Here is a 24,979-nt window from a genome sequence, read left to right as displayed (position 1 = left end):
TCGATAGTTCCTTCTCTTCCATTGCAGGTCAGGGATCGATATCCCTTCTCCATGGCCTTAACCTGAATTGTGTATTGCATGTCCCTCAACTTCCAATAAATTTGCTTTCCATTAGTAGCATTACAAGTTCTTTAAATTGTAGTGTAACCTTTTTTGCTGATTCATGTGTCTTTCAGGACCTAACTTCTGGGAGGACGATTGGTAGAGGAAGCCTGGTGGACGGTCTCTACATTCTCGATGACAAAGCTGGTCTTTCTGTGTCATCCTCAGAGCCACATAGTCAGTCAAATAAGAGTCAAATTTTGTTGTGGCACAGTCGTTTGGGTCATGTTTCTTTTGAAGTAATAAAATGTTTGTTTCCACTTTTATTTAAGTCGTGTTCAGTGTCAGATTTCATGTGTCAAACGTGTCAGTTGAGTAAACAATGTAGAACAACCTTTCATTCCAGCAATAAAAGATCAAATGTTCCTTTTCATATTGTGTATTCTGATGTATGGGGGCCTACAAATGTAACCTTTGAGGGTGGATATCGATATTTTATTACATTGATTGATGATTACTCTCACTATACATGGGTAATCCCTATGCGTAGCAGAGACGAGGTTCCAAAGATAGTGCAAGACTTCCAGAGGACGGTGTTTACACAGTTCCATGTTGAAATACAGATCTTCCAATCCGATAGTGCGAAGGAATACTTCCATGGGAACTAAATGAGTTCTTCGCCTCCCATGGGTCTATTCATGGAAGCTCATGCGCCAGAACACCACAGCAAAATGGGGTTGCAGAAAGAAAAAACAAACACCTCCTTGAGATAGCCCGCTGGATGATGTTCCACATGAATGTCCCAAAGAGGTTTTGGGTGGATGCTATACTTGCAGCTGCATATGTCATCAACCGCATGCCCTCCAGAGTATTAAATTACATGACCCCTCATTAGTTACTGTACCCTCAATCTCCTTTATTTTCCATCCCCATGAGAGTCTTTGGTTGTCGGGCCTTTGTCCACGATTTGTCCCCATCCAGAGGTAAGTTAGACCCTTGGTCCATTCCTTGTGTCTTCCTGAGGTACCCGTCCTCTCAAAAGGGGTATCGGTGTTTTGAACCAATCAGTCATAAATATTTTGTGTCTATGGATATGTCCTTCTTTGAGTCCGAGCCATTCTTCCCTCCTCCTCAGGGGGAGAGTCGTAGTGTGGAAGAGGAGAAGCAGGTTCAGGTCTCCCTTCCTTCTATTCCGGACCTCACTCCCTTCCGTGTCTTCCAGCGTACTTGTCGGAGAGATCAACAGTGTGATAGAATTGTGGAGCAGTCAAACACTGAGCAACTGACATCATCAGAATCCCAAGAGGTAAGTCCAACCCCTAACCCTTCTCCCACTGTGGACGACCTAGACATCCCTATTGCTCAACGAAAGGGAGTCAGGTCGTGCAGTACCAAACACCCCATTACCCACTTTGTTTCCTATGACCACATCTCTCCCTTGTACCGAGCCTTCCTATCGGCAGTTGACTGCATCCCCGTTTCCAAGAATGTTGCAGAAGCCTTAAAATCCCCTAAGTGGACAGATGCCATGAAGGAGGAGATTGATGCCCTCCACAAAAATCAGACTTGGGAATTGGTGGATCCTCCAGAGGGGAAAGAATCCATGGGGTGCAGATGGGTGTTCACAGTTAAGCACAAGGCAGATGGAACAGTTGAAAGGTACAAAGCAAGACTAGTAGCCAAAGGGTACACACAGGTATATGGAGTTGACTATGATGAGACTTTTGCTCCAGTGGCTAAGATGAACTCGATTAGGGTTCTCCTATCCTTAGCTGTTAATTTTGATTGGTGTTAGAGTGAGCCGAATAGAGGTAGTTTAGTAATCTCATGTCAGTTAAGTACTTTGCTTATGTGGCTGTTTTATTAGAGTACTCTACCCCACACTTAAGTGAGGGCAGTTTAGTCTTTGTAAGTGTAATTAGAACCTAATAAACATAAGAGGTTCGACTGAATGGAAGACTAATCAGTTTCGACTAAACCCACCTGTTCTCTCTTTCTCTTGTCTTCTTCCTCATCTTCTTCTTCCTTCTTCACTGGTTCGGATTACTATAGCTGCTCCAAAACATGGTATCAGAGTGAGGTTTCTAACCTGCTTCCGCTTGCAAAGCATCTCAGCTGTGTTCGTGACACCCTCTTCTTCGCTTCTGGTTAGTTAATGGAGAGAGCTGGTTCGCCCTAGGTCATCACAGCTCGTTGCTCTCTACTGTGCACAGTTTTCTTCATCAAGGAAGGTAATTTCAGCAGTGAATGGTTGGCTGATACTCTCAAAGGAAGGTTGGTTATTTAGTCATTTTGTGTTGCTGGTATTTCTGGGTAGGAACCCTTCAAGAATCAGTTAGTACTGATTAGAACCTAGAGAACTAGGTTCATTGTTGCCCTAAGAAGGGCTGTGTGTGCAGTAGCCGAATGGTGTAGGGCTGTTGTGTGTTGTTGAGTGGTGTTAGGGCTGCTGTAGGTGGCCGAGTGGTGTAAGGTGGAATGCAGTGACATTGCCAAGCTCCTTGTGATCGTGTAATGCCCCTTTAAGTGTGTTAAACAAGTCTGAACTAGCCAAGTGGTGTAAGGTGGAATGCAGTGACCTTGCCAAGCTCCTGTGGTCATGTAATGCCCTCTTAAGTGTGTTAAACAAATCTGAACTGGGTGTAGCAGTTTGACTGTGTTGTGGTGCTTGTAATGCACAATTTTTTTTATTGAATGGTTGTAAGAGGGCCTACTGTTGTGTTGTGGTGCTTGTGATGCTTATATGGGTCGTAGGTGTGTGAAGAAGAACAAGTGTGTGCTCCCACTGTTGTGTTTAGGGGCTGCAATAGGTACTGAAGTATCAAACTGTGAACAACATCAATCAGCTTGTAGCTGAGAAGTAAGGTTAGAGGCAACTGTGAAAGAGTACAATGGCAGCAAATAGGAGATGGCTACAATGATCAGAATTCTCTCTTCTCTCTCTCTCTCTCTCTTTCTCTCTTTCTTTATCACTTTTTCTTCTTCTATATAACTGAACTCAGTCAGGCCGAACTCTAAGGCAGACCTGAATTATAACATGGTATCAGAGCTAGGTTAAATCTGCCTAGATTTCTGCTTGCCTAGGGTTCATTCTCTGCGCACCCTATCTAGGGTTTTCCTCTTTTTTTTTCTGTGTTCGATTGGAGATAAGGGAAAGGGCTGAAAAGGAGTGATCGCCCTCTTCCCTTGGGGGTCTCTATACCTCCAGTCAGGTCGTATGTGGTCGGTTGCTGTGATTTTTGAGATCGCCCTCTCCTAGTAGAGGAAGAATAGAGGGCCAAACTGTGTGTGGCTGTTGTGTGTGAAGCAGCTGTTGTGTGTGGACTGCTCTCCTGCTCGCATGGGTGTTACTTCAGCAATAAGGTAAGAGATTTCAGTGCATGATATCTGTTATGGATTAAATAGGAGGTGTTCGGCCAGTAAGTGCTAGGGTTTATGCTGGTTTCTTTGTGCATTTTGAAGGAAGAGATATGATCATATAGTGGTGAGATTTCAGGTAGTTGTAGGAGTAGGGTTTGTGGTGTGAGCACACTTTTCAGCAACAAGAAGTGCTGAAATCAGTGTGACAGGTGTGATTTAGGGTTTGTGGTGTAAAGAGCACACATTCCAGCAACAAATAGTGCTGCAATCAGTGTGACAGGTGTGACCTAGTGGTGTGTAGTGTGCAGATCTCAGTGATAATAGAATTCAGCAAGTGTGCAGAATTGGTGATAACATACTGGGAGACAATAATGATTATAAACCTAGTGTGATGGTGCCTACAGACTACCTGAATGTTCAGATGACCTCCATTAAGTTAAATTGAGAGAATTATGTACCTTGGGCTAAATCCGTTGAAGTCTTTCTGAAGGCAAAGAAGAAGGTAAAACACATCAAAGAGGAGAAACCCTCCTCTGACTCTCACGAGTATGAAGACTGGGAGCAAGAGGACGCTCAGACCATCACATGGTTGTGGATCAGTATGGAACCCAAGATTAGTGTGAACTTCATGTTCTTGATACTGCCAAAGATGTGTGGGACCATGCGAAGAAATTGTATTCGGGGCAAGACAATACAACTAGAGTTTATCAGCTTTATCAAGAGTACTTTAATCTGCAACAAGGCAATCAGAGTCTTGAGGAGTACTATGCCAACATGAGGAACATACGTAATGAGTTGAATGTCTATCGTCCTCTCATTTCTGATGTCAAGATTCAGCAACAACAGAGAGAGCAGCTTGATGTGACTAAAGTCTGAATATGAACTAGTATGGGCTCAGATAATAGGGGGGATCAGCTCTTCCGTCCCTAGAAGAGGTATTTGCTCGACTTCGGAGGATTTCTATCAGATCTACTGAGAACTCTAATATCTCGGATAGATCTGCCTTTGCTGCATCGAGAGGCCGTGGTGGTAGAGATGGAGCTCGGGGAGCTCAGTCTGGCCATGGTGTTAGTAGTGGTTCTGCATATGGTCGAAGTGGCAATGGTGGGTCTACTTATAATCGTGGTGGTGGTCGTACTGGGAGCAAAGATTCAGGGGGAGCCCGTGGTAGAGGACGTAGCTCAGGCCCGAGGAAGTGCACTCATTGTGGTATGGATGGACATACCATCAACTATTGTTATGATTTACATGGTCCTGCCTCAACCTGGGCCAATCATGCTGCGACCGGTGACTCAAGTTCCAGCTTTAGACAGGAGAATCATTCATCTGACCAGTTGCCTCCTACATCCACAGATGGTCCCATGAAGGAGATGGTGAGTGTTCCCCGTGATGAATATGAGAGATTTATCCAATCACAGTGGAACACGGTGACTTTTGCTCACTCAGGTATGGCTTGTCTGGCATCTACACCCAATCCCTGGATCATTGACTTTGGAGCCTCCGATCACATGACTAGAAATCCAGGTGTGTTTTCCTCCTTATCTCATTGCTCGACATCACAATCTGTCACCCTTGCTAATGGTTCCACATCCTCACTTTGTGGTGTTGGTAATGTTGACCTAGATCCTGTATCCCTCTCATCAGTTCTATATATTCCTAAATTGCCTTTTAACCTTATGTTTGTTAGTAAGCTGACCAAATCACTTAACTGCTCCATATCCTTTTATCCTTCTATGTGTGTCTTTCAGGATCTCAAGACGGGGATGAAGATTGGTGGAGGGCATGAAGTAGGTGGACTGTATTATCTTGACGGTGGTGGTGGTAGAACTTCAACAGCTCTCCAGTCTAAAGGGATAGGATATCCATCACATGGACGCCCAAAGATTGTGGAATAAGGACGAATTTCAAAAATTTTTCTCTCCCTTCAACTGGGAATCGAATTCCCTATTTAGAAAATCATATTTTCAAGGATCATTCTTGAACCACAAACTGAATCAAATCTGAGCCAAAAGGAGTAGGGAGGGATTATACCTGATACAGAGAAGCAGTATCTCCCAACGGAGGTGTTCACGCCCAACCAAAAGATTGGTATCAAGATCAAATCTTGATTTCTCCCAAGAACTGGAGATCGAACCACTGGAGGCGGCGGCTGCAGGAAGGAGGCGGCAAGAGAGTGTTTGCAGGGTGCAGAATTCTCTCTTCTTGTAATCTCAGCTCTGAAGACAAAGAGTGTGTTGGTTGCATGTCTAAAGGTTGCCGCCTCCTCCTCCTTTTATAATCTCAAAGGGATCAGCTCCTAATCCCATTAGGAGTTGCTAACCCAAATCATATTTGGATTAGAAATCCCTCTAAGTGATAAGGGATAACCCTTATCTTCTCTGCAGATTAGATCAACCATCTCCTAATCTAATTAGGAGGCTTCCAAATCTAAATCTTATTTAGATCTTGGACTCTCTAAGTGGATAGGGTCTGGGCCCAATCCTATCAGCTGATCCATCTCAGAATTCACCCCTTAAGTGACCAATCAGATTAACCCAGTTCGAAATGGGATTAAGGCTCATTTAAGGTTATGTATTCATTTAGCCTTCCAAACTGCTGCCCAGTTGGGCTTCCTTGTATGGTGTGGGACCCAAACATTGATCTACACATCACCCACATGGGTTCAGCCCAGCCTTTGTTACAAAGCCTGGCCGAATACACTGTTATGGACAGTGTACCCCCTGAAAACCATCTAATGGCCTCTATGGGCCCAACACTTATCCTAAGTGGTCCCTAGGCCAAGCCACCTTGTAACACCTAGGGACTATGGGCAGATGCAAGATTAGCCCATCAGGTATTATCCTCAATGGTCTTATACTTAACCTCTCAGCCCATAATGATCATACACTGCCCGATAAGAGAGGACCTCTCCCTCGGCTGCAAGGAACAGTGTTGCACTCTCTCTTATATGGATCCCGAGAATTAAAACCTTTTGCAAACCATTTAGAAACCATAATATATATACTTTTATATCTCATATAAAATATATTTTGCAAAACAAATCTCAACGATTGAAATCGGCTGCCGGCAGTATTGGTTTCCATCAGTGAGAGTGCATCCCCGATCATTACCTTTGTCCGACAAAGGGGCTGATCCTGTCACTATGATCACCCACTCAGATGAATTCTCAGACAGTCCCAACATACCCAGGTTTTGACCCCCGCTAAGGATCTCACTGAATGGTATATCAAAGACAGCCCAATCCGACACCTAGTGCAGTATCATAATCGAGTCTAGGGGTCGGGTGTAACTTTCCAGTTTTGCCCATCAATCTCCAAGGTCCAGGGCAATACTGGAAATCTAGTCCAATTCATGGATTCAATTAATCCTACATTGTATGTGCCTAGTGTCTCACCCCAGCAGCTGAGACAAGCCACCCCAACCGACTTGGTGGCACCACAGTGTCAGCCTTGTCAGGATAGGTCTCCCCAGACCAATCCACTGGCTATGAACATTCTAAACTAACATGAGTCTCATTAAGTGTCTAGTTTAAGGGTATTACACAGAAACGTACCAAGGGAACATGAATCAAATATGCACTTTTATTCATTTAAAATAAACTCATAAAGTACATCATCTTGATTGAAGCTAAGGGCATACAAAACTGTCTAACAACTCTCCAGTCATCTCTTTCTCCTCTCCAGTGGCACTGCCGATTTGGTCATCCGCCGCTCAAAGTCTTGAAGTCCTTGGTTCCGTCCTTGAGTCAACTTTCTGTTTTGGACTGTGAGTCGTGTCAGTTTGGGAAACACCATCGTGTTCCCTTTAGTTCTAGGGTTGATAACCATGTGTCGAGTCATTTTTCTTTATTTCATTCAGATGTTTGGAGTCCTTATAAAGTAATGTCATATAATGGATACAAATATTTTGTCATTTTTGTGGATGATTTTTCAAGGATGACGTGGCTCTATTTAATGAAAGAAAGAAATGAATTGTTTACCAATTTTCAAAAAATTTATGCTAAAATTCGTAACCAATTTGGTACCCACATCAAAGTTTTTCGTTCTGATAATGGCCGCGAATATTTATCCTCATCATTTCAGGAATACTTGGACCAACACGGCATTATACATCAAACCTCGTGTACCTACACCCCACAACAAAACGGGGTGGCTGAGAGAAAGAATCGCCATCTCCTTGAAACAACAAGATCCCTAATGCATCACATGCATGTTCCCAAACCTTTTTGGAGTGATGCAGTGCTTACCTCTTGTTTTCAGATTAATCGGATGCCCACGTTCATCCTTGATGGTCAGTCTCTGTTTTAGGTCTTGTTTCCCACTTTGTCTCCGTTCCCTCTTACGCCGAGAGTTTTTTGGTGTGTCTGTTTTGTCCATAATCTGGGTCCCGGGAATGACAAGTTTGATGCCCGTTCTCTCAAGTGCATCTTCCTTGGCTATTCTCAGACTCAGAAAGGGTATAGGTGTTACCATCCTGGTTCTCGATGGTCCTTTGTGTGTGTTGATGTCAGTTTCTTTGAGTCTACTCCATTCTTTTTGGGGTCTAGTGATGCTTCTTCCTCCTCATCACCTCCTCCTCTTCCACTTCCCGTTGTCGATCCTCCTCCCTTTGTTCCAGTCGTGACCAAATCCTTGCCTCTGGTGCCACCACCTGTTGAACGTTCACCTATCCGTCATGTGTATACACATTGCCCACGTGCACCAGCTACTACTCCTCCGGCTACATCTCCGTCGACGGATCCGGCACCAGACCCCCACTTAGCATCTGAGATTGATCTACCCATTGCTTTGCGGAAAGGTAAACGTACTTGCACCCTTCATCCCATTTCTAATTATGTTTCTCTTACTCACATTTCTGCTTCCCATCGCCAGTTTGTTACCTTGTTATCATCAGTTATTGTTCCTAAAGATGTCCAGGAAGCCCTTGCCTCTCCAGGGTGGTGTCGTGCCATGGAAGAACTCTCAGCCCTTCATCATAATCATACTTGGGACCTCACTGCTCTTCCTCCTGGGAAGCAAGCTGTTGGTTGTAAGTGGGTTTATACGATTAAGTATCTACCTGATGGTAGTGTTGAACGCCTGAAAGTGCGATTAGTTGCAAAAGGGTACTCCCAAACCTATGGCATTGACTACACAGAGACCTTCTCACCGGTTGCTAAGATAGGGTCAGTTCGTGTTGTGATCTCTCTTGCAGCCATGTATGAGTGGCCACTATATCAGCTTGATATCAAGAATGCCTTTTTGCATGGTGACTTACTCGATGAGGTTTACATGGAGCAACCTCTAGGGTTTGTTGCTCAGGGGGAGGATGGTAAGGTGTGCAGACTAAGGAAGGCTATATATGGGCTTAAATAGTCTCCTCGAGCATGATTTGGTGGGTTTAGTGAGGTGGTAAAGAAGTTTGGCATGAAACAGTGCAAAGTTGACCATTCTGTATTTAGTCATGACTCTCCGGGAGGAAAAATACTGTTGGTGGTGTATGTAGATAATATTGTTATTATTGGGAATGATAACATTGGTATTGACAGGCTGAACACTTATATGCAGGATCACTTTCAGACAAAGGATCTGGGTAAACTGAAATACTTCTTGGGGATAGAGGTAGCAAGATCCAAGTATGGGATTAACTTGTGCCAGAGGAAGTATGTGTTTGATTTGCTGGAAGAAACAGGCTTGTTGGGTTCCAAACCAGTTGAAACACCCATGGACACAAATACCAAGCTAAGCAGTGATATGGGTGGAGTGTTTGAAGACCCTGGCAGATACCGACGACTTGTGGGCAAACTGAACTACCTAACCATTACCAGACCAGACATCTCATTTGCAGTTAGTGTGGTAAGCCAGTTCATGCAAAAACCTCTGATTCCTCATTGGAATGCGGTTCTGAGAATTGTGAAGTATCTAAAAGGGGCTCCGGGTCGCGGTCTGATATAAAAGAGTGGGGGAAAACTTGAAATAGAAGGGTATTCTGATGTTGATTGGGCTGGTTCTATGTCTGATAGGCGGTCTACCACATGCTATTGCACGTTTCTGGGAGGTAACCTCGTGACATGGAAAAGTAAGAAGCAGATGGTTGTGGCAAGAAGCAGTGCAGAAGCAGAATATAAGGCTATGGCGCATACCACTTGTGAATTAGTGTGGCTAAGGAACCTTCTACAAGAAGTAGGGTACAACATTAACACTCCAATGAAGCTCTATTGTGATAATCAAGCTGTAATTCATATCTCCTCTAATCCAGTGTTTCATGAAAGAACCAAGCACATTGAGGTTGACTGTCACTTTGTGAGGGAGAAGGTGCTGAATGGAGAGCTAGACACTACACATGTTAATACAGGAAATCAGTGGGCTGACTTATTTACAAAAGGCTTGAGTCGAGGAAGAGTGTTAGCGTAGGGGTATTTTTGTCTTTATACCTTGATCGATGTTGCTGATCTGTAATGTTGTGTTGAAACATGTGCTCTTAACTTAAGTAAGGGCACATAGGTCTTTTCAGTTATGTTTTAATAATAATATAAATACTTACTGACCGACTGGGATAAGTCAAGTTGACTCTTTCAGTTTTAACCAGAATTCTCTCTTCTCTCTTTCTCTCTTTCTCTCTTTCTTTATCACTTTTTCTTCTTCTACATAACTGAACTCAGTCAGGCCGAACTCTAAGGCAGACCTGAATTATAACACAGCTTTATCAGGAGTATTTTGATTTACAACAAGGAACGAAAACACTAGAAGAGTACTATGCCAGCATGAAGAATATAAGGAATGAACTCAATGTCTATCACCCCCTTATTCCAAATATTAAAGTTCAGCAACAGCAAAGGGAGTAACTAGATGTTACAAGATTTTTAGTGGGGCTGAAGTCGGAATAATGAACCAGTTAGAGCCCAAATATTGGGGGGCTCTACTCTTCCTACACTTGAGGAAGTATTCTCAAGGCTTCATAGAATTTCTTTGGGACAGTCAGAGAACTCCACACTTTTTGATAGATCAGCACTTGTGACAACTAGAGGGGTTGGACATAGTACAAGAGGGGGAGGTCATGCTCCCCGAGGAGGCCATGGCAGTTCCATGATTAGTCGGGGTGGTCGTGACTCAGGGGGAGGCCGTGGCAGAGGGATGAATAACTCTACAAGGAAATGTACTCATTGTGGTAGAGAGAGACACACAGTGAATTTCTGTTATGATCTACATGGCCCTCCCTCTAAATGGGCTAAGCATGCTGTAGCAGGTGAAGTTGATATCAGTGATAGGAAACCGGCAGACCGAACTCCTCCCACATCTACATCTATCTCTGGGAGGGAAATGGTGAGCGTACCGCATAATGAGTATGAACAGTTTCTTCAAACTACTTCACAGCATACCACTGCCACACTTGCCCAATTAGGTATTGCTTGCATGTCATCTAAAACCTCTCCCTGGATTATTGACTCTGGAGCCTCAGATCATATGATCGGGACTCCAAGTGTGTTCTCTTCTCTTTCTGAAACCTTCACATCACAAACTATTACACTTGTCAATGGGTCCTCATCTCCCATATGTGGTGTTGGTAATGTTGACATGGCTTCTGTGCCCTTAGCATCTGTTTTATATGTCCCTAAGTTTCCATTCAATCTTATGTTTGTTAGTAAAATAACCAAAGCTCTTAACTGTTCTATTACCTTATTTCCTTCCACTTGTGTTTTTCAGGATCTCAAGACGGGGAAGAAGATTGGTGGGGTGCATGAAGCTAGTGGACTGTATTATCTTGATGGTGGTGGATCTTCAATTGCTCTTCAGACTTCACTTACTCCTCTACAATGGCATTGCCGACTGGGACATCCATCTCTCAAGGCTCTCAAGATTTTGGTCCCGTCATTGAGTCATTTGTCAGTTTTGCAATGTGAGTCATGTCAGATTGGGAAACATCGTCGTGTGTCCTTCAGTCCAAGAGTTGAGAGTCGTATGTTGAGTCATTTTTCTTTAGTTCATTCAGATGTTTGGGGTCCAATCAAAATAGAGTCTTATAATAGTTACAAGTATTTTGTCTCCTTTATTGATAATTGTTCAAGAATGACATGGATTTACTTAATGAAAGAAAAAAGTGAATTATTTTCCATTTTTCAAAAATTCCATGCTGAAATACGCACACAATTTGGTGTTCCAATCAAAATTCTCCGCTCAGATAATGATCGTGAATATTTTCTTACTTCATTTCAACAGTATTTAGAACAGCATGGCATTATCCATCAGACATCATGTGCTTACACCCCTCAACAAAATGGGGTAGCTGAATGGAAGAACCGTCAGCTTCTTGAAACTGCACGGTCTATTCTTCACCACATGAATGTTCCTAAACATTTTTGGAGTGATGCTGTACTCACTGCATTTTTTCTCATTAATCGGATGCCTCCTTCATCCTTCATGGTCGGTCCCCCTTCTCTATCTTGTTTCCCACTTTATCTCCATTCCCATCAATTCCCCGTGTCTTTGGTTATGTGTGCTTTGTCCACAATCTGTGCCCTGGAATAGACAAGCTAGATGCACGCTCAATTAAATGTGTCTTCCTTGGCTACTTACGGACTCAAAAAGGGTACAAGTGTTATAATCCCATTACCCGGAAGTGCTATGTCTGCCCTGATGTCACCTTTTTTGAGTCAGCCCCCTTCTTCTCAAGTTCTGAAGCTCCTTCGTCTCCACTTGCACTTCCTCTTCCTCTCCCTGTTGGTGATCTAGTTCCAGATGCTATTGTTGGAGTAGACTCATCACCTCATCTTGTGCAGATCACCACCGAACATCAACCAATCCGGCAAGTGTATACACGTCAAACGACACCGGCCCCTCCTCCAGCTTCTACCTCATCTACGGATCCTCTCAAGGCTCCTATTGTTGAACCTTCAGAACTTGACCTACCCATTGCCTTACAGAAAGGTAAACACAGTTCTACCCTCCATCCCATTTCCAATTTTGTTTCATTATCTCGTCTTTCTACATCATATCGCCAGTTTGTTTCCCTTTTATCCTCTATTTCCATACCTAACAATGTTCAAGAAGCTCTCAGTTCACCTGATTGGCAGCGGGCAATGGAGGAGGAACTTTCTGCTCTTCAACATACTCAAACGTGGGAACTTACTACTCTCCCACCTGGTAAGCATGTTGTGGGATGTAAATGGGTGTATACTATGGTAGTGTGGAGCGTCTGAAGGCAAGACTTATTGCTAAAGGTTACTCACAGTTGTATGGAGTGGACTACATGGAGACATTCTCTCCGGTGGCTAAGATTGGTTTTGTTCGTGTACTAATTTCCCTAGCAGTTATGTATGATTGGCCTCTGTTTCAGCTTGATATAAAGAATGCCTTTCTCCATGGTGATCTTGTGGAGGAGGTATGTATGGAGCAACCACCTGGGTTTGTTGCTCAGGGAGAGGATGGTAAGGTATGCAGATTGAAGAAGGCAATTTATGGGCTGAAACAATCGCCGCATGCTTGGTTTGGGAAGTTCAGTGAAGTGGTGAAGAGTTTTGGAATGAAGCAGTGCCAAGTAGATCACTCAGTGTTCAACTATGACTCAGAAGCTGAGAAAATTCTATTAGTGGTCTATGTGGATGATAGTCATTACTGGCAGTGATAAATTGGGGATTAGAAAATTAAAGGTATTTCTGCAAAATCATTTCCAAACAAAAGATCTTGGAACATTGAAATATTTCTTGGGAATAGAGGTTGCCAGGTCAAAACAAGGTGTAAATCTGTGCCAAAGAAAATATGTTTTTTGATCTATTGGAAGAAACAGGATTGTTAGGTGCAAAACCGGCTGAGACCCCTATGGGACCAAATGTTAAGTTGAGCAGTGATACAGGAGAAGTATTTGAAGATCCTGGAAGGTATAGATGACTAGTGAGGAAGATGAACTATCTGACTATCACGAGACCCGACATATCCTTTGCAGTCAGTGTGGTGAGCCAATTCATGCAGAATCCTCGTATACCTCACTGGGATGCAATTCTTAGAATTGTGAGGTATCTGAAAGGAGCTCCAGGCCGTGGGCTATTGTATAAACCAGGAGGAAAACTCGAAGTAGTGGGGTATATAGATGCAGACTGGGCAGGCCCGGTGAATGATAGAAGATCTACTACGGGCTATTGCACATTTCTTGGAGGAAATCTTGTGACGTGGAAGAGTAAAAAGCAGACGGTTGTGGCCAGAAGTAGTGTTGAAGCTGAGTATAGGGCCATGGCACATACTACCTGTGAGTTAGTGTGGTTGAGGAATCTTCTACAAGAAATTGGGTTTCACATGGATAAACCTATGAGACTGTATTGTGACAACCAAGCGGCACTCCATATCTCATCCAATCCTGTATTTCATGAGAGAACAAAGCACATAGAGGTTGATTGCCACTTTGTGAGGGAGAAGGTCCTTGCAAGAGAGATAAACATAGAACATGTGGGCGCGAATGATCAATGGGCATATTTGTTTACAAAAGCTCTAAACTCAGGGAAAGTGAACCATCTATGTAACAAGCTGGGATTATATGACATATATTCTCCAACTTGAGGGGGAGTGTTGAGTGAGCCAAATAGGGGTAGTTTAGTAATCTCATGTCAGTTAAGTACTTTGCTTATGTGGTTGTTTTATTAGAGTACTCTGCCCCACACTTAAGTGAGGGCAGTTTAGTCTTTGTAAGTGTAATTAGAACCTAATAAACATAAGGGGGTCGACTGAATGGAAGACTAATCAGTTTCGACTAAACCCTCCTGTTCTCTCTTTCTCTTGTTTTCTTCCTCATCTTCTTCTTCCTTCTTCACTGGTTCGGATTACTGTAGCTGCTCCAAAACAATTGGGAATTGCATCAACTGGACATCAAGAATGCCTTCCTGAGTGGTGACTTGGAAGAAGAGGTATACATGGTTCAACCTCCTGGATTCTCCGCCAAGGGAAGTGAAAACAAGGTGTGCAAGCTACGAAAGTCTCTCTATGGCTTAAAATAGTCTCCCAGAGCCTGGTTCAGTAAGTTTCACATGGCAATTCAAGAGATGGGGTTCCAATAGTGCCAGTTTGATCATACACTTTTTGTGAAGAGATGTCAGGAGCAGGTTGTCGTATTGTTTCCTTGGGATCGAAGTTGCCCGTTCAAAAAGGGGTATCTTTGTCTCTCAAAGGAAATACACCCTTGATCTATTACGGGATACAGGTAAGTTAGGTGGAAGGCCAGCAGACACTCCTATGGATGCGGACCACAAGCCAAGTGACTGTATTGGTGAACCTCTGAAAGATGTAAAGCAGTTCCAAAGGTTAGTGGGAAAGCTGATTTATCTATCCATGACCCGTCCAGATATTGCCTATTCAGTTGGAGTTCTGAGCCAGTTTATGCACTCTCCTAAGAAGCCACACATGGAGGCAGTAGAAAGAGTCCTTAGATACCTGAAGAAACATCCAGGAACAGGCCTACTATTCAGTAAACACAATCACTTGAAGGTGGAAGTCTTTACAGATGCTGATTGGGTAGGAGCAGTGGATGATAGAAAGTCCACTAGTGGGTATTGCACATTTGTGGGAGGAAATTTGGTGACCTGGAAGAGCAAGAAGCGAAGTGTGGTAGCAAGATCAAATGCTGAAGCTGAGTATAGAGCTATGGCACATGGGGTGGCTGAAGTCCTTTGGCTAAAGAACCTCCTAGGTGAGCTTGGGGTTGTTGTTCATAATCCTATGTCTCTTTACTGTGACAACAAGGCTGCAATAAACATCGCCAGCAACCCGATCCTACATGAGAGGACTAAGCATATTGAGGTGGTTAAGCACTTCATAAGAGAGAAACTGGAAAAAAGAGAGATTTGTATCCCTTATGTCAACACCAAGGAACAACTTGCTGATGTCCTCACAAAAGGATTTCCATGTTTGCGGCACAATGAGCTATGTGACAAGCTGGGCATGATAGACATCTTCAGCCCAACTTGAGGGGGAGTGTTGTAAGGCTTGAGTGTTCCTTGTAATTGATGTTAGTGGGACAGTTTCAGTTTACTTTCTTTCCTTCTTTTCTTATTGTTCTTATTCTAGGATATGCCGCCAGGGGCATACTTGTATTTTTGCCTCTTTATAAAGTTTAATATAAATAGAAAACTGGTGGCTGCCAGTACTGAGTTTTTTGCCTCTCCTTTCTATCATCCGTACCTCTCTCTCTCTCTCTCAATCATCACAAAAAACCACAGGAAAAATTCAAGGGAGTCACATGGACTCCTTGATTAGAGGATGGATGGGTCACAAAGACTGGGCATGCATAAAGAAGACAACAAATGAATGCCACATGAGCAAGGCATGGCTGGGAAGATCAAAGTTTAACTTCAAAAGTTGCAGCCTTAGCAACCCAGAACCTTCAGGTATTGCAAGTGTAGTCAGAAACATCCTACTCATTTACAGAAATCTGGTGTTGGTAGGAAGCTCATAAAGAGCTTAAATGGTGGCTCTTTTGCAAGGACTAAAACTTGGACTCACATCACATTGAACAGAACTGATTTTAGAAGGTGATCGTAGAGTGGCAATTGGGTAGACATCCTCAATGAATGAGGGATCGTGGCTCCTACAACAATTGATAAGAAAACAATGATCCTGACAACCCATATGAACCGATTGTTAAATTTCATTTCCCAGATTGGTGGATAGTTTAGTGGATGCACCAGCAAAGGGCAGAAATCAGCATAATGACTTGTGTTGGGGATCAGCAGGTCCAGGGGTGGATAGATTAATTGTGTAATAAAGTGGTACTGTTATAAGATGCATATACAATTTTCTGTTATCTACAAACGTACACTTATCTGAATTTGACTTTCCAACTATCTTATTGAGAATCCCTTCTTTTGAAGATTTCACTGCATCAACTCTCCTAGTTTCCCTCTTGTTTTGTTATTGCTTCATTTCAGAGCTAAGTTTATACATCGAACTGGGACCCAAACCCAAGAGCACTCAAAAGAAGAGCCACCCAGGGCCCCTGGTGACTCTAGCTCGTGTCAAACTGGTATTGGAGCCAGTTATGGGGAGGAGGCACGTTTGAGCAACTTGAAGCTGTTGTTAGAATGATTTGTTAGTTATTTCTGCTGTAATAGTCTTTTATGCTGTTAGTCTTAGGGTCCTGTCAGCTTGTTTATTGCCTTTTATTATTGTTTTTTTATTAGGGTGTGCCGACAGGGGCAAACATGTAATTTTCCTCTTTTATTTTTATCTCATTAATATAAATAGAAAGCTGGGTGCTGCCGGCTAGAAGTTTTGGCTCCCAAACAGCCATTCTCTCTTCTCCTCTTATCTTCCTCTTCTCTTCTCTCTTATTCTCTCTTCTCCTTCTCTTATCTTCCTCTTCTCTTCTCTCTTATTCTCTCTTCTTCCTTTCTTCTCTTCTTCCTAGAAGAAAACAGAAGCCAATCTCCTAGAAGAACACAGAAGGTTCCACTGGCATCTTACCACTTGCAAAGGGATGCTAGCTAATGGTATCAACTTTTGAAGGAGGATGTGGGCTCAGTTGATTGGGAGACTCTAAAGGAAGGGTTGCTTGAAAGATTTGGGCCTACTCACTACAACGATTTCTTCAGAGATTTGACAACATTAAGGCAAACCAACAATGTGAAAGACTATCACCACTAAAGCTCCTAAGCAAATGTAGTAAGCTGTCAACAGATCATAAGGTCGGCTGGTTCATTAATGGACATACAAGATGGGTGTCCATCCACCCTCACTGCAGCAATTGGGCTGGCCCAGTTGTGTGAGACATGCCACCAACTTCCTAAAAGTCCCACTATCCTTGAACAAAGGTGTGTTACACCTCCAAGCCCAAGCCCGACATCCACCAAGTCCATTGGACCTATCATCAAGAAGATGACCCCTGATGAGTTGTTTGGCCAAAGAGAGAAGGGGTTGTGTTTTAATTGTGATGAGAAGCTCACACTCGGTCACCACTGAAAGCAGTTATTCTTGATTGAGGCATGGTGGCTAGAGTAAGGAGAAGAAGACATAGATGTCATTGGGGCCATTTGGCAAGCCTTTTTTGAAATATCTTCTGGAAGCTCTGATAGCCAAAAGACGTAATGAGCTTTTGCATCAAGATCTTGACAGCCTAAAGACCGTTCGGTTTAAGGTGTGCCTTTCCGCGCGAAGACAAGTTGAAAAAAATCCGAAAAGCTCCATTTGGATCTTCCAAAAAATAGCACAAAACGGACTTCATGCGTCTTTTCGGTGCAATGTCTTTTGACGGCTAGATCTCCTGTGAACCAAATGGAAAAAGACCACAACGCGGTCTTCTACTCCTCTAAATAGCCGACAGACCATGCAAAAAGACGCGCCAAACAAGGCCATCATCAATTAGGAAGAAACTTTGGCAATCTCTTTGCACACTATAGTTGGGTCTCTTACACCCCAAACCATGAGAATCCAAGGTTGCAATGGGAGAGTTGAGGTGTTCATGGCCTTGGCTTGCTAGCACCTGATCAGGTTTGGCACTCAAAGATGCAAAAATTGACTCCATTCTTTTTGCATCTGCTCCTGTCCAGATGCCAATCCCAGGGGATTGGCTTGAAGTTCCTCCAAACGTGCCTCCTCCCCCACAACTGGCTTTAATACTGGTTTGAGGTGTCATCGGGGACCCTGAATGGCTCTTCTTTTGAGTGCTCTTGGGTTTGAGACCCATTTTGACAAATGAATTTAGCTCTGAAATGAAGCAAATAACAAAACAAGAGGGAAACTAAGAGAGTTGGTGTGGAGAAAACTTCAAAAGAAGGGATTCTCAATAAGATAATTTAAAAGTCATCAAATAACATTCATACAAGACCCAACTTCTTAATATAGCTATGTGAGAGAGAAATGTTCGCTGATGGGCCGTTTGAGAGCCCAAAAAACTCATTCTCCTTATTCTTCTACTACCAAACCTGAAAAGTACATAATACTTAACTAATTGACTCAACCAACACCAACTTTATTGAGATAATGGAGATGACATGGTGCTTGACCATCCCTCCACTATCCATGCATGTAAAATCTACATATCATATTTTACTTTTTAGATTTCTAAATTAATCATGATAGAACAGGATATAAAAAATATAAATATTCTAGTAATGATTGTCACCTTGGTATGTGGCCAAGGTGCCAAATACTAAGGTACCCAAAGGTGTCTAACATGTCAACCTTAGAAACCATCAATTATGGCATGGTTATAACTCATAAACAAATATGAAATCAATGAAAACTAAGAGAAACTTGGAAAATGAAAGTCTTGGCACCTTAACCTAACTTGATTTTCTTTTTCATGAGTGTTGTATGCTAAAATTCTTTGATCAGTTTAGCTTAAATTATTAACAAGTTACAAGATTTACCATAACAAATGTTAGGTATTGGCATAATATCATAGATTTATAATTAGGGCACAGTTTGACTAATTATTTTCAAAGGTATCACTGTAACAGTATCAAGTAATATAAAACACCAATAATAGTAGAAAATAGAAATAATGCTCAACTTGCCTGAGTCAGTGTTGTTGCATCAACAAAAATGAAAGGAACATTTACAAGCTGTGCCAGGGGTTTTGCAAGTAAAGTCTTCCCTGTCCTTGAAACAAGATTGTAAGGTCACAATCAAACCAGTAACCAGATAAAAAAAGAGCATAAATATTGAAAAATAGTTCCACTAAAATTGTTCATTTTCAGTTTTATTTTTAACCCCCCCCCCCCCCATTGTAAACTATCAAAAATCAATTAGAAAGAATTAAATATAGTAGAAAAAAAAAAGACAAAATGAGAAAAAAGAAAAAGAGTTAGAGAAAGGCAATAATTTTTAGAGAAACATCCAATCTTTCTTCATTTCCGAAAATATAAAGCATCTTTACAATGATTTGACAATTGTTTATTATCTATTTTAAAACATCTTGAGTTCTGCCACAAATATGAACATTTCTAAAAATTTTCTATTTTACTAACATTTCCACCACAACAAATGTCTATACCTTGTTTAGCATCCCATTAAAAAAACAATGGTAGATACCTGAGCCAGTTGGACCCATTAGAAGAATGTTACTTTTCTCAAGCTCCACTGAATCATTATCTATCTCATCTCCTTCACCACCACTTGAATCATTCAACATTGAAATAATAAAGGTTAGAAGCAAAATTGATCAATGAATAATATCAATACCCGGTCTCAACTATCAAAAGAAAACTAGATAATGCATATGATAAGCAATATACCTGAACAATTAAATTTACTAGTATCTACTGTGCGTTGTAAGGACAGGCTTCCAATGTCATAGACCAAAGGTGGGAACCCCCCCCCCCCCCCCAATACTTCCCACCTAGATGATCTTAGACCAAAACAGATGATGCTTACTCTTCAAATTTATTGCACTTAATTGAAAGAAAGAAAATTAAAAAGTTGAAAGGGGATTGATAGATATTAGTTATAATCACCAAAAAGGTTAATTTTCTGAACATAGTAGAACTGAACCCATCCAGTGGAAGGTCCACCCCATTGCATTGATTTGCTATATAAACTATGGCATTGATAGTCAATTCACAGAAAACCGAGGTTTCCTCATTGGAAATATATATCGCAGAGTTTAAATCACAAAACAACCAAAAAGGCTGAAGAACTATGTGCTCAGCTAACAATTTTTGTATAGACTCATGATATATCCGTTTGTAATGGTTGTAGACTGCCACAGAAAGCACCTGAGTTAAGAACATAGAATTAGGGACCAGACGTAAAATGAAAACAATGAACAAAATAAGGATTGCATTTTGAGATATAAAAAACTTACATGAAAAAAGTATATATCAGGTATAATTTCAATCAAGAAGCATAAATGATGAATCAAACCAAGAAGCCTGAGATTACCTTCTTAGCGTGTTCTTGGCCAATTACAAACTTGTCAAGCCTTCTACTGATTTCCTTCGGGGTCGGGAAGTTGGCGCCTCCCCAGCAGCCATCCTTTGAACTCGAGCCAGAGGCGCCTCCGGAATCGGGAGCCACTCCGCCGCCACCGCGAACCAAACTCATGTTCTGGTCAACCCGTAAGTCCGTCTCCATGGAGTTGCAAGTACTCAGGGGGTTCCCCATAAGACCTCAAACTATTCGAAGGACTAGGACTACTGGATTCCCTGCACCTATCCCTACTGTGATCCAAGACAGTTTTTTGATCATCCAAATACCCAGTTCCTTTATCGACGAAATCCCCTTGGAAATAAACCAATCTAAAGTAGTAGGGTGTCTGGGTGGGAAAATCGTCGCATTTTCTTCGGAATTTGCAGTGAGTATTGAAGATTCGACCAACGTGCATGTGGTTCAAAAGGAAGTACCTAGACTGGGAAATAGTTTTAGATGCCACTTCTATGAGAGATTTACAAAGCTAGCAAAACAGAGCTTTGTAAATTCGCCCGCGAGTTAAAACGTAAAGGGCTCGCAGATTGAAAAACTAAGTTTAATTGCAAATAACAGGTCCAGCTCAAGAGGACTTGTGCGTCGAGGAGGAAGAACTTAACCGAAACACCACAAATATTACACAACTGTACAGAGTTCAGAGGAGTTACAATTTCCGAGTATCTTGGGATACTGGGATGGGAACTGCAGTTCCGCTCTAAAAAACGAGGAAATTTTCCTTCCAGGTGAATGAAACAAGCACGTATGTATATTTGAAAAAATCTTTAGAGTTGGCGTGAGATTAATATCCCCAAACCCCTGTTTGAAAAATCACGTATGTTTGAAAATTCGTTGGTAATGATAAAAAAATAATCGTATGTCTTTTATTGTCAACTGATGGTGTGATGGTGAGTCAGTTGGTAGGTTCTCTGACTCGTGGGAGTAGAGACCTGGGATTAAATCCCGCTGCCACCAGGGGTTTGGGGGGTTAAAGGGAAAGGGGATGGGCTACCCCTGTTGTGTAGCCCCATCATGCAAAAAAAAAAAGGACTTATATTCTCTAACGTAACTTTTTACTAGACTAGATGAGCATTTGATTGTAATTAATTGTTTTATGGATGATAGATCATCACATTTAGTTGATGAAAGAGTTTTAATGTACAGGAGGGTTAGGGATGGAGGCTAAGCAAATAACAATAAGTATCGAGTTCATGTTGAAGCTTGTTTTGAGTTATAAATATTGATTTAAATTCGACTCGACTCAAAAGTTTATATTTTTGAGCTTGGCTCATAGCGAGCTATTTGAGTTCAGTTGATTACTATATATTGAACTTGAATTCAGCTAAAAGTTCGGTTTCAATTAAACCAAACTGAGCTTTTTGTAAGTGGAACTCACAATGGTTTGCCAATAACTGACTTTGGGTTTAGTCCTAATCAAAACCCATCCAGCAAAGTCACAAATCCACCCCCAATCTTGGTGGAGGTGGGATTCATCTAATCTCCTGCAACCAGCAAGAAAGACCAACAGAACTGGTTAATACACTTATCAACTATTAAGTGGAAACTTGTGTTGGTTTTGGTATACGTCATAAAAATTAAATTTAATTATATAAAATGATTTTATATCTTTGTTCTTTATTTGTATATATAATACATGCCCTTAAACTACTAATATATAATGATCAGCTGGTATCCCTCAAAAGATAGGAGATGCAGGATCAAACATGTGGAAATGCTGGCTTTTCGTGGTAGTTAATGGGCCTCATGTACATATCTATACATATTAAAGTAGAAGGTGCCAAGCTTTCTATTTACCCTAATGGAGAATTCTCAGCCCCTCTCATTTTTATCTTCCTTGTTCCCTCATAAGCCATATCATCACTCCCTTCTCCCTCTCTCATATCAACACCTCACCATGCCCAGCCCAATCTCTCTCTCTCATTCCATGAGACGTGGAATAGGGGCACCATGTTGCTGCGATGGAACATGTGATGTTTCTTCGTTTACTTCTCAGTTTTCTCTCATTTTTCACTATGCATCTCTCACTATTTAATGCTATATGTCATCTCTTCGTATTTCTGGTGCTTTTGGTTCTTCAAATTAATCTCAACTCACTCATGTTGCAAATCAATCCTCTCCTCCAATGTCAATAAAAAAACTTTCCCAGGTATGTGTTCCTAGCTTATTTGAGTCGGTTTTTATACAAAGAATGTCCAACTGCTATTCATTTGAGCTGATTTGGTAGCAAAATTAAAGTGAAAGGGAACCGTTCTTTGCTGCCGTGGCTGCTTTGTCGAGCGGCCACTATAGCGAAAAACGGGTGAAGAAGGTATATTACCAGTTTCCAGGTTCATCGCTCTATTAGGGCTATACACGGGTTGGTTTGGTTCCATTTCACTTACTTTTTTGAACCGAACCGATATTGTCGAGTTGATTATTTAGTCAATCAAAACCGACCCATAAACATGTAAAACCGTTAAACTGATTTTGAATTTTTTTCAATTGGTTTAATCGGTTTAACGAAAAAAAGTGTATTATGTATTTTACTATCAAATATCAAATCTTCAATTTATTACATGGGTCTCACTAGATGTAAGTAAAACTTTTCACTTTAGTACCAAAACTGTCTTGTGAGAACTTTATTTGAGTTCATATCTCCGCCCCACAATGCATCCCTATCGTGTATTGAAAACATCTCCGGATGATATACTAGAATTGATGATGTCATCATCATCTAGAGATGTTTCCAATGGGGCGGTCCTTTGTGGGGTGGAGATGTGATCTCACTTTATTTGATTAAACTAACATCTAAGATGTCAACCTTAGGTAATAGGACATAGAATTTTGAGTTTTGTCTTTTTCACTTTTTTGAAATCGGAAATTGAAAAATCGAAAGTGAGAAAAAGGAATGAAGAAAAAGAATGTTAGGCGGCTGACAATTTTTAAATATAAAATAAGTCAAATCATAAAAAGAGTCTAAACTAAAAATTAAAAGGTAATGCCAAGGCTACATTTTCCTATGTCCCATAGATAGATGTAAAAAGTAGTTGGTGGGACCGGTTTTTGTTCAGTTTATAACACAATAACCCATAACTGAACCAAATTATTGAATTCTACTATTTTTCAAACTAAATATGACTGAATTATTTTGAGAACCGACCAAATCAAGTCGATTCAGGCCGGTTTGATCAATTTCTACTGTTTTGTGAACAGCCCTACGCTCCATACCTGAAACTCGATCCAAGTAGAATTATTATGATCTGGGTCTACCTAGCGTTCTGGATTGTTTTTGACCTAGACCCAACCCAAATGGTTTATTCAACCATTAATTAGTTAATTAATGTTAAATAAATGTAAGTAGTGAACATTTCCAATAATTTTTAATATTATTAACTTACCACAAATTAGTAAAAGTCATAAATAATCATCATTACTTACAACAAATTAGCAAATTATTATTAATAATTAGTTGTAGTTAGTGAAAATCATTAATAATTTTCAAATTTTATTAATGAAATAAAAAGTACTTAGTGGAATATTTATTACTACTTACTATAAACCTAGTTCAGTTTAATCCCAACATACATTTGCCAACCATTATTCCCAAGTAAGGGGTGTTTTGTAGTGTGGATGAAAAATTGGTGGGTGTGGATTAGTCCACACCACACCCTGTGGCAGGGACTGATCCACACCAGACCACAGTCCACAACTATTCTGAACTATGGACAAATTGTGTGGATTAGACCAATCCACACGTACAGTGGTGTTCTGTAGTGTGGTATGGACCAGTCCACACTACATTTTTTTTTTTATTTCATGTATCTTATATACATTTTATGAATGATATACACAGGTAATCATAAATATCTAATTTTTGCATTTTATATGATAAATATTTAAAAAAATGCATCAGTGAATTAACATTAACCAATAAATCATGGTTTTCAAAACCGAACTAAACCGGATGGTCGGACCAGAAAAATTGGGAGCCGATCCGTTTTTCTTTAAAACCAGAAATTTGCAAAAAAAATGTTGATCTGTTCAGCAAACCGCTGACCAAGGCGGTTGAACCATTTGAACCGTTCAACGATTTTGACCATTTTTTATTTTTTATTTTTTGTTAGAATGGGCCAACCGTTCAACCCGGGAACCAGATCCCTAACCGGTTCGTTCTCCATGTCGGTTTTAAAAACCTTGCAATAAATATTAATTTTTTTATAAAATAATTAAAAATATATTTTGAATTTTAAAAATATTATTTTATTAATAAAACATTAAAAATATATAAAAATTAAAAAATTAAGTAAAATAATTAATATTTTGATCATATAGCTAAAATGCAATTGTAGGAATTTCAAAGATAAAAGTGAAGGTGTATCTCTATGTATCTGTAGTCTGTCTTAGATCACACAGCCTTTGACCCATTCTCCTTGAAACATGGGATAAAAAATATACCGTAAACAGGACGTATCCACAAGTTTTTTCCATTGACGATATATTAGAGTGTGAATGAGACCTGTCCACGCTATATTGGGGTGTGAACGAGAACAAAAATGATCACATCCACAAGATGAACGCAATGCCAAACACCACCTAAGTCAATCTCATATCCAATGGTTTCTTAGGCTGTTTTTTTGGTTTCTCACATCCATTTACTTTATCTGAAGGTACCAGGCCCTTGAAACACTCATTTCATCTCCACTACACAATTCGCATAT

At 41.1% G+C, this 24,979-nt stretch overlaps 1 protein-coding gene across 6 annotated transcripts in view; it reads right to left on the bottom strand.

Moving 5' to 3' along the window:
- LOC148864434 (CLP protease regulatory subunit CLPX1, mitochondrial-like) overlaps positions 1-21,556 on the bottom strand; it is a 63,503-nt gene extending 41,947 nt beyond the window's left edge. For 2 of the 6 annotated variants that reach the window (XM_088974721.1, XM_088974725.1), the window contains exons 1-3: positions 20,241-21,392; positions 19,392-20,074; positions 18,875-18,954 (exon numbers count right to left, since the gene is read on the bottom strand). In XM_088974721.1, the coding sequence (XP_088830847.1) occupies positions 18,875-18,954; positions 19,392-19,491 (180 nt within the window). In that variant the 5' untranslated portion in view covers positions 19,492-20,074; positions 20,241-21,392. Of the gene's footprint in view, positions 1-18,874; positions 18,955-19,391; positions 20,075-20,240 lie in introns of all 6 variants that reach the window. The other 4 variants (XM_088974726.1, XM_088974722.1, XM_088974727.1 and 1 more) reach the window with 4 other exon arrangements.
- Positions 21,557-24,979: the final 3,423 nt, after the last annotated feature.

The sequence above is a fragment of the Nelumbo lutea genome, chromosome 3 (genome assembly GCF_056320005.1).
Source record: "Nelumbo lutea isolate HS-2025 chromosome 3, American lotus-T2T, whole genome shotgun sequence".
In the NCBI taxonomy this organism is placed as follows: Eukaryota; Viridiplantae; Streptophyta; class Magnoliopsida; order Proteales; family Nelumbonaceae; genus Nelumbo; species Nelumbo lutea.
Note: the sequence above shows the minus strand (reverse complement) of the source record. Positions and strands in the feature narration are given on the sequence as shown.